The 13,998-nt window shown below is 42.2% G+C and overlaps 1 protein-coding gene across 1 annotated transcript in view; it reads left to right on the top strand.

Annotated features, from left to right (window-relative positions):
* The window catches only part of pde2a (phosphodiesterase 2A), a gene marked incomplete at its 5' end in the record, with an annotated part of 130,819 nt that overhangs the window by 34,217 nt on the left and 82,604 nt on the right, over positions 1–13,998 (top strand). Inside the window, 2 exons of the mRNA XM_079271566.1 lie at positions 11,261–11,306; positions 11,615–11,705. Coding sequence (XP_079127692.1) covers positions 11,261–11,306; positions 11,615–11,705 — 137 coding nt within the window. The remainder of the gene's footprint in view (positions 1–11,260; positions 11,307–11,614; positions 11,706–13,998) is intronic.

Below are 13,998 nucleotides of genomic sequence, written 5' to 3'. Positions count from 1 at the left end.
TCAGGAGAGAATGAGTTTTTTTTTGCCGGGAGGAGAGGCGAAGGTTGTTATGACCTCGTTACCATGGAGACAGCAGGTTCCTCGCACTGCTTTTGTCATCGCCTTGATCACTGACTGATAAAGATGAAGGTGTTTGCATGTCCGTGCGTTTGTGTGTGTGTGTGTGTGTGTGTGTGTGTGTGTGTGTGTGTGTGTATGTGTATGTGTGTGTGTGTGCGTGCGTGTAATTGAGCAAGTGTCTCTCTGGAAACAGGTGTTGGTCCTGAGACGAGGGGAAGTATTAAAGGGTCGCAAAAGGCAGAAACAAAATCATTTTCCAGCAACCCCATCAAGTGGTGAAAAAGCATTTAAGTCGAAACCGTTTTATAGTAACAGAAAACGGAATCGGCTTTAGAGACATCTTTAAGGGTGAGAACGAAAAGAGAGAGCGATATGGAGAGCTGCAGAGAGGACAAAGAGGGAGGAGATGACAGGTGAGGCAAATTGGAAAGAAAATGATTTCTGATTTCCTCGGCAGTGGTGAGGAGATTGGACAGGCAGATAGAGTGCTACGCACACACGCACACATACTGGGCTGCACACGCACATGTATCCTCTCACTATCACACGTTGTCAGTGCTTTAACGTTGAGTGCCATGAGCAGGGCCTGGCTGCAGTAATCATGAGATAAAGGGTTTTAATCATGGAGCAGAATCACTTCCATTATCCTTAACATCTGTGAAGTGCAGGATTGAGAATGCGTCTCTCTAAATGTAATCTGGTGCACACTACTGAGTACCGCCTGAACTATAATCTGGTGAAATGGTCAAACTGGCGGTGGACGATGTGATGGGCCTGTGCCATGCAACGTGGTAGATAAAAAGATTGGTGGTGTTTATTCCTTTAATAGCTGTGGTTGCATTCGACCGGTGGTTCCCAGCCTGATAGATACATGTGATTGGTCCCCAGTTGGAAAACACAATGGGAAAGGATTACTTTCTGTTAAATGTCCTCATTTATTTTCATGATTTTATACCAAGATATACATCTTAATTGTGATTAAATGTGTGAAATTACACATAACTGAAATAGAAGATTATCCACCGCTCAGCACACACTGCTACAGAAACACCGACATCATGTCACTGAGGATTCCCTGCTGGAGCGAGTTCCTGCTGAGAGACTATAGATCCTAACACCAGCACACACACACACACGCACATATATAAGCTGAAATGCAAGCGCTTGTTCACACGCACACCCGAGATCTTCGATACGGGTACTTATGTCATAGTCAATCAGATTCACCCGAGAGAAAATGCCACCAAGAAGAAGAGACTGTAAAATGAACAAAGGGAAGACGAGATTAGAAAGCAGGACAGAAAGTCACCACATGCATTCACAGTGTGAGTGCCAACATACCGGCACTGTAAATCATGGCCTACTTGGCACTGTAGCCTCTCAGTAGATTAGACTTCCTGCTTTCTTGTCTTGCTTTTCTTTTTCCTTTCTTTGTCTTGTTTTTTCGGGGACATGATGTTTAATTCTTACCCTCTTTAAGGCCCGGCTCTTCCCTTTTGAAACGGAAACAATAAGGTCACCGGTAGTCCGTATAGAGACGTGTGTTAGTGCTTGTGAGAGCCCTTATACCACTTTGAGGTTTGTTTTTGGGGAGGTGGACCGATGTTGTAATTAATGCGGGGGAATTCAGATGAAGTCAGCGCAGAAGTTGCTCTTCATTTCCGCTGCAGTGGCTGCTGTATGATGACTGCACCCCTGAGAGGAATTGTCAAGAATATTTAAGAACGTGTTTCCATTGTGGTCGTCGGTCTTCATAAAGCAAAGAGACCGCTCCGGTTTCACTTGACAACAATCCAACTGAGAATTAGAGCGCTAATGCACGGTGTGTTCAGGTGCTGTGGGGATTGTCTTTCATGATAACCACTCAAAGTTATCGATTCACTGCTTCCTATTCTCTTGAGCAAATGCAGAGCACACGCCATGTCGTCATTTTCTTTAAGATATAAGACATGGAGAAAGAGGAAGGAGAAAAACTATAAACACAAATATTTTCACATATTAAATCCAGTCAAACATTGAATTTAAATGCAGATCAGACGCCTCCAGAATGTTTTAATTGAGATGCAAGTGATTTGATTTTCAGTAAGAGGATGTCACGCCACTGCACTGCTGAGTGTAGTTCATGCATTTGTACACTTGGGGGCGCTCTGACAGCAGCACTGACATGTTTGACGTAACACACCTGCAGCAAGAAGAAACACACAAAAAAGAAAGAGAAATGAGGGGAGGAAGGAAGGAAGGAAGGAAGGAAGAGGGAAAGTGAGAGAATGTGAGGGAAGAGGCAGAAAGAGGCCAGAGATGAGCAAGTTCAAACGTGTGTGACTGAGGTCTGTTTATTTAGGATGTGTGTGTAACTGTCATGTATGTTTCTGACATGTTGAGGCAGTGTGTGTGTGAGTGTGTGTGTGTGTGTGTGTGTTATGGCGCGCCCATGATTATCATTGTGTATTCAGGCCTGGATAGTGTTTCTTTTGTGTTGACCTGTTGACTGTCCGTCTGCGTCACCGCTTCAAAGGACTTTAATTTCAGTCGTGCTCAAACTAATGAAATGGCCGCCTTTCCTCTGACTGCTTACAATGTCATTACTCTCCTCTCTGTGTCCACTCGCTCTCACACAACAGCGCAGTTCTCAGCTTGTACGCCCGTCTGGGCTGGAACAGATATTTACAGAATCAACAGAGGATTAACAGGATCATGATTCCCATTTTTTATTTAGAGCCGCAAATAATAACCATTGGCATTATTAATTAACCAGTAATAATGAATTTATACTGTTCAGCTCTAAATCATCTCGTAAGTCGAATATCAAGTAAGAATACCGAATATTTTTGTGTTATCATTGCAGAAATAGATTCGTACATGTCGCTTGTATTTATTATTGTAATCATGTTTTCAAACACAATTAAAGAGAAATCTTATGAAATAAACTTGCGTAAAATTTCTGTACGCAACATTAACAAGATTTGAACATTTTCCATTCAATGGACACTTTACACATTGTGTGAGCTGAGGAAGCTTGTGTACCGATTACTACGACTCCTACCACTCACTACTGCCTTCCATAGAACTCCCGTTTTATCTGGAGGTGCTGTACGGTTGGATTACACACGAACAATATCCGGGTGTCCCCCCCCCCCCCTCTGTATATCGTGCATCATTATTTTACATGTAAAGAGAATTCCCATCTGATATTCCTGCAGTCTTACTCGTGCATAACTGAATAATCCTCTCTTAGCTACAAAACAGACTTCTGCTCGATAACAAAAAGTCTAAAACTGACTTTGTTGGTATAGCGGGCTTTTAGTTTGGGAGATAATTCTAAACACGCTGTACAAATGTGTCTGTAACTGAGAAACATATCCCTTCTGAAAACATGGCTATTCTCTTTAATAATTCCATTTAGTCGCTGAGGTTAGTTCTGATCCACCGTCTCCAACAACGGGTTGAGTTTGCTCTTTCAGAAGTAAAGTTTCTGAGTGTGTGTGTGTGTGTGTGTGTGTGTGTGTGTGTGTGTGTGTGTGTGTGTGTCTGAGTGTCTGAGCCTGCCAGGGTCAGTCCATTCATTGCTTCATTATGGAGAAGAATTTGTGGGTATAAATTGTTCTGTGATTTTTTGCAGGAAGATGGGGTGCCATAGCAACAAATCGGAGTCAGTGTGGTTATTTCACACACATACACACACACACACACACTGTCATCGTCATTACCACTTGTAGCATTTATTCAGCCTTCTCAACACGACTCTCAGGCTCGCGGATGCTGATTGGTTGAACAGAGGAACCAATTAGATTAGAGAAATGATGAGATAAAGAGAGCACGGAGGTAATCATTTATCCGGACACTCTTTGTCTGATCTATCTGGTTACTAACAGGGCACGCATATGCAAACACATGCAAATACGAGCACACAAATATGAAGTCTGCATTCCCAAACACACACTACACACAGTGGCTCTGCTGGGCTCTGTGTCGCCCACACCTCATTAATTGTTGGGTACTTGTAAAAAGGTAGAATAAAGAAATGAAACAGAGAGAGGAAGAAGAGCGAGAGGGTGGAAGAATAAGTTGTGTTTGTTTGCTGCAGTGTTCCTTCGGTTCTTCCTCTTTTTCACTGCTCCTGCATGACTTCTCTCCATCTATTATTCTATCGCTTCTTCCCACAGCTGTTGTTGTTGCTGCAGTGTTTTTCTCCTGCTCTCTCTCTCCCTCGCTCTCTCTCTCTCTCTCTCTCTCTCTCTCTCTCGCTCTCTCTCTCTCTCGCTCTCTCGCTCTCTCTCTCCCTCTCTCTCTCTCTCTCTCTCTCTGTAGGCTGCTCTCTCGTTTTGTTTCCTGGTCCTCCACCTTTTAACCCTGTTCTGTGTTTCTACCTTTCTCACTGCTGGAGATTTATCCGCTGCACTCACTCACTTTCCATTTGACATCTCTGTGTGTGTGTGTGTGTGTGTGTTTACTCTTTGTAGCATGCATGTGTTCATGTAACAACAACCGTGTTTCAGCTGAGACCCCTTTACGCTTTTTAGCTGGCGCTGACATTACCGCCGGCTACGCTGACGATGATCGGTGTGCCTGAGCTTTGTTGAGCAGCACATCAGGAAGGAAGCGGCGAGCTATGACGGGCAAAGAGCTCTCCTTCACACAGACACATTTTGGGAAGACACAAACTCTGTCCTGCATACTACCCATCGGCTTTATCAAAGAGTGCAGGTGGGAGCAGCTTCTCTGCGGACTGATCAGTTCATTTGACCACTTACCTTCTGAAAAAACAAAATCTGCAGAGACAAATTCCACTATCGCCAACTTACTCTCAGTTACGACTGCAGACTAGATGAATTGCTTTAGAAACCTTCATTAATGACTTACTAACTTTTTATAAGTGCAGACATGATTGCTTAGTAGAAAGTAAGAAACTCATTTAGCAATGCAGTTGGCAGTGGGTCTAACTTGCATCCATCAAGGTCCATCGGAGGGGTGCTAAAAAGATGCGAGGGTAATACCTGGCTGCAGAACCAACAAAGAGGATCCATCACAACCTGCCAACCGTTATTCTGATACTGGCTTCTAACTAATCTATAAACAAATGAGTTATTAAGTAATTCATTACAACACATGCACACTTGATCGAGGGCACTCTGCTAGAACCGCACAAGTATAGAGACAAGCAGACTGCACTCGTAACCAACCTGTGAGACAGAATAGATGCCGATAAGCCTTCGTAGCGTCAGGGAGCCATAAAACAGACATTTGCCAGCTGTTGTAATTTACAACATCAGCTCTTTTGTCAGTTTGTTGCATACTTTAAATGCAGAAAGCACATCCCAGAAATGTTTCTAGATCATTGTAAAGTACACCCGTGTGTCCCCGACCAACATGTTATCATTCGACACAGTATAAAGAGATTTACTTATACAGTAAACTTTATACACACGGCTTTTTTATGTAAACGTGAGGAGTAGCTGTATCATGAAGCCAATGAGAAAGATAGAATAAAGTGAGATGGACCTGTAATCTGGGTTTCGCCGTGAGAATTAGACATTAGTAATTGAGGTTATCATGTGACATCAGTTGCACGGGTTTTCAGTATCTCATTAGAGAGTGATCATCTGTCATTGCTGCGTCTATACCAGTGCAGAGGTGCTGTTGCTGTAAATCCACTCAGCCTCTCCGCATTGGCAGTGAGCGACAGTGACCTCCACCTGGATCAAAGGATCAGTTGTGATGTCCTTATTGTTCGGGAGTCCAGGGTCACGCCAGCTGTTCCACAGCGCTAACTCAAGTCACTGATCACAGAACAAAGGCGACATGAACATGTGAACAAACATGAACATGTGACCGGTTTGCTGCTGGAAGCCTAAAAGCTGGCTCGTCCTCTTTTGCCAGGTCTTGCGCCCCAAAAAACAGATAACCTCTCCCCAAGCTCTTCGTTGGTTTTATCGTCATTAGTCCACACGCTCGGGCAAGTGACCCCATCCCCATTTTGTACACTGAACCTTCCCGTTGAGTGTTTAAGCACTTGCGTACAAAGCAAACCCGATTTTAAAAAGTCCAGTAAATGTACTTTGGAGAGGTACGTTTTGGAGGTGAGACTTCTCTCCTCTTTTCCCATTTTCTCATCCTCTCATCTGCCTCTACTCGCATCTTGAATGCTGCTGAGACGGACGATGGTGAGGAGACGGGGCATGTTGGTATGGAAACTGGCTTATAAACTGTTCAGGTTGCTAACGTTCTAACTCGCATAGCAACAACCCACCAGCCTTTCAAAATGGTGACGCGAAGCAGCTTTGTGATTTCTGATGAATAAAGGTTTGTCATTTCTTTGTGCGCGTGTGGATGACTTACATTTGTGACATTCTATGCATGGACGCTGTAGCAGTTGAGAACAAGAGGTCATGGCTTTTTTTTACATGAAGAGCCCACGCACCTACCTTGAAATTGTCGTGTGAATGAAGCACATTCTGCAGTGCTTAAAAAGTTATGAGTCATCTTAAGTCCTTTGCTGACAAAACACTTATGCTTTTTTCAGATCATTTGATCAACTTATGCATTTTAAAACACAGGAGCAGGGGTGGTGTCCCGGCCAAATGTATTTATTTATTATTTTTTAAACATTCATAGCAGCATATCCTGTTCATCTAACACATGATGTGGCCATATGCTGTAAATACAGTTTGACTACAAGGGGACATGTGTAATGTTTGGTTCGCTGGCTGCATTTTCCCACGTACCGTTGGCAGGCGTGTTAATGCTCGTTGAGTTCATTGTTTCACAGGGCTGTGCCTCACAGAGTAGAGTCAGGTTAACAAAAGCATTGCACCGTTGCAATAGGTTATCAATACAAACAGTGCAGCCCGTTGTTAAGTGTGTGATTGCGTATGCCTGCGTGACTTTCCAGAGTAGGGTGTGTCATTGTCGCTTTCCTGCTGTTGTTTTACTGCTTGTGTTGTTTAAGGAAATTAATTATGAGCAACAATAACCTTAAGATACAGACACACACACACACTCGGACACACTTTTCTCTCAGCTGTTAGTCATACATCATGTGGTGAACACTTGTATTCAAAGCACTTTACAGTTCTGTAAGTGCATAGATTTATTTTTTTTTATCATTGAGGGTCCCAGCGGGAATCATGCCGGTAACCTTGGTTTTTCTGTGCTCCACGCCCACCTAGACTCACAGTCCATACTTACAGACGGATTAAATAACAGCTCGTTGCTCTTGCATGCGTAAGACTGTATGTTCTGTTTGAAATGGGAACACTAGTGTTTGCACAGAATGGATGGACAGACAGATAAAACAAATAATTCACTGCAAAGAAGTAGTGCCATGGATATTATACGCATACTGTGTGGTCAAGATTATGAAACAAAGGCCGGCATGTAATACTTCTCCATCCTGTGTGACACAATAGAAAAACAACGAGTTTGCAAACAAAACAAACAAATATATTTAAACCTGCATTATAAACTGCCTTTAAATGATATTTTTTAACAATACAGTTAAATGAGGAGCTAGTATAATTCAAATAAACATACTAATGATTTATTTCCTTTGCAGCATTTTCAACTTGGATGTTTTCATTATCTCAGATGCGTGCACGCGTGCATCAGGACGCCGTTAAAATAGCTCCACCATTATGTAGATTAGCCCTATTCCCCTGAGTGCACCTTTACCATTTAAACCTTTCAATCACTCCGCTGCTTTATGGGGGTCAGGGCACACACACACACACACACACACACACACACACACACACACACACACACACACAAAAAGAGATTTACGTACATGCACTTTGAATCAAAGTTTTTTATGAGCATCACATACACTCATAAAACCACATCACAGCCAAAAACATATATATGTTGACATACACTATGTTCATAGTCACACACACACACACACACACACACACACACACACACCTACACACAACAGATCAAGGTTACTGGCTTTATCCTCATCATATTCCAGGTCCACGGCTTGCTAATGATGTTGCTCTGCACTGTAGTTATTCATGCTGTCTCACTGTGTGTGTGTGTGTGTGTGTGTGTGTGTGTGTGTGTGTGTGTGTCTGTCTGTAACAGCATGAGTATTGAGTAAGTGATCCCACGGTGGGTTTGTGTGTTGATTGTATTTGAACAGAACAAACTGTCCCTGTTTTCATCACAAAGCCGGGATCAATACTCTAGTCAGCTAAATTACGCGGCAGTGATGTTCTGAAGTGATGTGTTAGTGGTGTGTGGTGTGTGTGTGTGTTTAAAAGGTAATCTAGATCACAGAGTCCACAGTAGATGAAGAGAGACAATCTTTTGTGGAGAATTTGCTTTGAACTAACCTATTTTATGGCTCTTCTGTATTTTCCTGAGGATGAGGGCCTACTCTCCTTGCTGTGTGTCTGTCTGTGTGTGTGTGTGTGTGTGTGTGTGTGTGTGTGTGTGTGTTTGTGTTCAAGCAAGCTCTACAGAATGGATAATATGAAACCGTGTGCAGCGCTGATTATCTTTCTGTGTATCCTGCCGCTATTACCCAACACTGGTCAATACAGTCTAAGGTTCTGCTGTACTGGAAGAACCTTTGACCATGTTTACAAAACAGGCCGCCTCTGGGTTTACTGGGATATTACTGCATTTAACAGCAGAGCTCACTCGATCCAACACCAACCTAGGATTAACCTCTGACCACCTGCCTCTGTGAACTCTACCTCTCTTCACCTCTTCCTCTTCATTCAACATTGATTTCATCAACTGAAATGAAAAGTGTTGGTTTCAATATTTCATGTATATGTTTCAGCTTCAATTAGGCATTAGAACAAGCCAAGTCTATGTTTACTGTGTTCAAAAAGAGTTTTTTAAAGATTCATCCTTTATTTCAGGTAATTTCAGCCTCCGGTAAACACGTCACAACAGTACTTAGTTTTGATTGCTTTCCCAAACAGTTGACTTCTCCCAGTCAAGCCAATTTCCAGCATTTGAACCGAAGCGGCTTACTTCATTTGATTGTGAGAATTTGCTTTCGTCAGCTGGTTTTTAAATCCAACACTGTGACTGTTTGCCTGCGATAGCTTCAAATGTATTCACTCAACACCTGTTTGAGTGATTTCACAACACTATGCTCAACAACTTTCTTATCTGGAGCCAACACGCATTTAAAAAAAACAAACTCAAAATGAATAGCAGTCCAAATCTGAAATCATGAGAATCACAAACACAGTGTTGACTTGAAACAGCAGCTCAACAAATACATTTTCCATGTGATATGACATGACGTTGTGTGCGTGAGTGCACATAGCTGCTGGCAAGCTTGTGTTTAGTAAATGCCTCTGAGGGTTGTTGTCAGATTGATGAACTCCATTAATCAGTGCTGTTCAACCTGCTGGAGAGCTTCACGCTCAATGTCCCGTCACTACCGGTGTCGTCTCGGATCTGTCAGCAACACGAGGCTGATATGATGAATCTGCAGGCTGGTTAAATGTATAGAGGTATGGCGGTGGACATGAATCTTTTCAATCGTACGATATTATTGTATCATATTTGTGTGAATGTTGTTTCTGTTTGGCTGGTTGGGCTACATTTGGGTTTATTTCATTTTAAAATGTTCTGGATTCATTTTCCAGGAATTTATTGTATTTTATTTTGAATCAAGAAATATCAATAAATCGAAGTCTTTGTGAAATGAAATTATTAAACAGCATTTGCTATTGCTTCCGCAAGAGAATATCATAAACATAACAACAAAACAATTTCACCTGAACGTCCATTTATTGGCCGATAATAATAGCCAATATGGAAGAGAAGTCCATCAATGTGTTTAGTTCGGAATTCAGAGCACATCTATGATGGAGGGATTGCTGTTGGCTAGCAGCTAACGGTGCTAACAGCGTGAACAGTGCAAACGACGACAACAATGCTGACAGAGCTAATGGTGTTAGCTTACGGGGAACCAGAGGCTGGGTGTTACAGGACGGCAGTAGCCGCCGTTGGAGAGCGGTGGCGATTAGCTAGCCTGTGGATCACGCTCACCGTGACTCACATGCACTAAATTGCACGTGTAGTCAGACCAATTAAGCACAGAGAAGCTTGCATTACAACACATACAGAGGGAGAGTGACTTCATTCTCTGCTCAGGTAGACATTATTCAACGATATATTTATATGGCAAATATTTGTTTGCTGCAATATTAATGCTCTGAATTTCAAATTTGTCAACTTTAAAGTGCTCAACAAAAAAATGGAAATGTCAGTATTTGCAGTTCCCTGACAAATAAACTGCATCTTCTGATGATGATCATGAGATATGACAGAAAGCTCCAGAAAATGTATACTGGATCTTGGGTGAGACAACAAAATGGTAATTTGTCAACTTTAAAGTGCTCAACAAAAAAATGGTTTATAAAAACGGCCCTTTGATATAATACTTTTCAGACCTGTTAGAAACCGTTACCTCTATTGTTTGTTAAGTTTAGGTAACTTAAACTATTTGGTTAATGTGAGGATATACCAACATATATTGTTGGTGGGTGGGTGTTGATGGGAAGCAAACCACAATGTCAAAGTCAGAAACATTAAAAACGTCCCACCGTCTCTCTTTTTCTCTCTTGTGGTTTTGCACCTGTAAGCCAGTATCAACATGGTCTCCCATTGTCATAATCCGCATGTCCACAAGAGGTCGCTTGTCAAGAAAAGTAAACTTTGTTACTTCAAATGTTTCAACCAATGGTCAGTCGTGAAAATCCGGTTAAACACCATTTAAAAAAGTAAATTTTTAAGTAAAAACTCTGTGAAATCCAAAAGAGATGAACCTTCATGAATATGAAATCATAAAATTAAATTATTCTAAATATTAAATTTTCACGATTTGAGTTGAGTCCACTGCTTCCCATGTGGTCAAAGCGATCAACCCATTACATAGACTGAAAGTGGGAAAGTGAATCACGGGGAGGCATGAGAGAGGCAGTAAGACCCAGAGGAGGAGCAGAAACAGGGAGAGAGAGAGAGGGAGAGAGAGAGGGAGGGAGAGGGAGAGAGCGAGAGAGAGGGAGAGGTGGGAGGAGAGAGGAGGAGGGACTGTGTTCACTCCATGCACTCTATTGCAGCTCACAGTGTAAGCATCACAGTGTGTGTCTCAGGCGCGAGTGTGTCCATCGGAGCGCCGTTGTGTGTGTGAATGTGTGTGTGACTCCAGCGCTCTCTCTGCGTACGACAGGTGGAGATGACATGACTGCGCTTGAGAGGAAGAAAGGAAAGGACCTGTAAGGACTTCACACTCTCTCTCTCTCTCTCACACACACACACACACACACACACACACGTAAATACGCTCACCTTTCCCCCTACATTCCCTCACACACACCGTTTTAAATTCCTGCACTCCTCACTTCAGGGAAAAGATAAGTTGTTGTGTGTGTTAAAATACTCTTTCCCCAGCAGCTTATCACTCAGACTGTAACAGCTGACTGTGGGCACAGCGGAAAAACTCAAAAACTCAAACACACACACACACACACACACACACACACACACACACAAAGGGTCCTGACTGTTATTTTGATGCCTGCAGACGCGGTCAGCAAGTGTTTCTGCATCCTGAGGAGAGTTCAGCTCCAGCCCTGACGAGAAGGCAGTCCACCACGTTGTCCGAACAACTCCAGGTAGGATTTACTCTTCTCTCCTGTCCACTGTGTCTGAAAAACAGGATGCTATGTGCTTCATGCCCTCTGCCCTCATCACTCTTCCTTCTTCCTTCCATTGATTTTTGTCCAACCTGTAACCGCTACAGCTAGAATGGGATACACTCCCTTCATTATACTCCACTTTGTTTTTTTCTTCATGTAATCAGTCTCAAGTCAAGGAAATTTCTTCCTATATTGTTCTCTTTGTCCCTCTTTCTTTCCTTCTTACTCACACCCACACAGACACACACACACACACACACACACACACTTCTATCCTCTTTGCTGCCTCATGTCATTCGCTCACCGTTCTTGTTTTTTTGGGAATAACTTTTGTCAGGAAGAGGTAAGTTTCAGCTCCTGTTGCTGCAGCTTTCTGTGTTTCTCTGTTGATTTAGTGGGTGATATACTTATTACTCGCCCCGTGGGGGTGTGTGTGTGTGAGGGCTCAGATAAAAGACGGAAAGATAAAACATAACACAGCAATAAACATGAAAGAGAGGAAATTAAAGACCTTGTTACCTGGGAGTTTGTGTGTGTGTGTGTGTGTTTTAGGCTGCTGCATTTTTAGTTGAGTTGATGCAATTTTGTTCTTGCAAAACCTGCAGCAGTGAGGCTGATTTCGCTCGGCCCTTTTTTTTCTCTCTACATCTCGTTTTAGTGTCTCGCTCCTTCTTTTATGTTGTATGATTTGTGACAAGCAGAGACCTACAATTTAAGATTTCTGCTTTGTTGTATCCTCGCACATGTCATCAAGCCGGATATATTTTAGGCGTGTGTGCGTGTGTTCGTACACAGTCTGAGCTCAAGAGTGTGTTGTCGGTACGTGCGTCTGCATTTGTGTTTTCTACTGCAGAGGGATTTAATGTTGTTGGCAGAAAAATAGAAAAAAAACGTTTGATTGGCTGCCATTGTTGACATGTTCTGCTCAGATCCAATTACCTTGATAGATACACACTCACAGACACGTACGCACACGCACTGATGTCACACAACCCTCCAAGCAAAAATGAAGCCATTCATACAAGAAAGGGATGAACAACTACATTTTCAATATCTTCTAAGAATAAATACTTGCTCTATAATTGATGCCAAATATCAGTTACATACATATACACTGTTTCAACCTTTATTGAGACTGGCTAGTGTGTTTAGACATGTTTCTTCATGTTTATGTGTGTATCTGTTGTTACAGAGCTAATGCACTTCTCACTCAGCCCTCCACGTACGCATTTCCGCAATCAGTTTATGTTTCGGGAAAGTCTCGTCCAACTGCATTCCTCTCTTACAGCCTTTGTGTTTGTGAATGGTTTGTTGCTGAAACGTGGCCAATAATAATAAGTATACGAATCATAAAGTAATAATAATAACAAACTGTATTTGTATAGCACCTTTCATACAAGAAATTAAGCACAAATTGCTTTACAATGAGGGAAAATAGGCCAAGAATTAATGTCAAACAGTGATAGAATATAGAATGCCATAGCTGATGAAAAATTAAATACATTTGCTACAATAAGATAACATCAAAAATATAAAAATAAGATGGAAGAGGAATAACCACTGAATAATAATGACAATAAAATCACGATCCATCACTATTCTCTGCTCTATTTATTTTTAACTTCAGTGGAGGTATTCGAGACCCATTAAATATAAACTTTGATAGTTTGACGTCTTGTGCACAATTCATTTTCGAAACCCAGGCCTCTCAGGCCAGAGGCAAACAACGACCGTAACAAAGTCTAGACCGACACGAGTTCCCTGCAGTACTCCATTCCACCGAGAAAGATAAATAGAAAGCAATACTGTGTCTGTGATTTAGCTGCTGAACATTCAGCAGCGCCACCTGCAGGAGCTGCTTGTTGTTTTTAGATTTAAATCTGTTTTTCTATGAATTTTCTTGATCAGGGAGGTCTAACAGGTTTGTTTGTGTGTGTGTGCGTGTGTGTGTGTGTGTGTGTGCGTTCATGCGTGTGAGCCAATGAGGCAGTGAAAGCAGCAGGTTAATCTCTTCTGAGTCTCCAGCGGAACAGATGTGAGGATTAATTCTGTCAGGGCATCGCGGTTCATGCTTGTGTGCTTGTGAGAGAGAGGCTGCCTAGTTCCACTAAAATTGAACAAAATAAATCTTTGCGTGTATCTTATCGTATATATATTTTATAAGCTCTGCTGCAAACAAATAAATATAATAATTTAAACAGTCATCTGCGTCTGTCATCCTCATCACTCCGTCATTTAGCTGCACCGATGTCTGATTTGGCCAAGATGC

The sequence above is a fragment of the Melanostigma gelatinosum genome (assembly GCF_949748355.1).
Source record: "Melanostigma gelatinosum genome assembly, chromosome: 7".
Taxonomy (NCBI): domain Eukaryota; kingdom Metazoa; phylum Chordata; class Actinopteri; order Perciformes; family Zoarcidae; genus Melanostigma; species Melanostigma gelatinosum.
The sequence above is the reverse complement of the archived record's forward strand: the minus strand, read 5'-3'. Positions and strand labels throughout refer to the sequence as shown.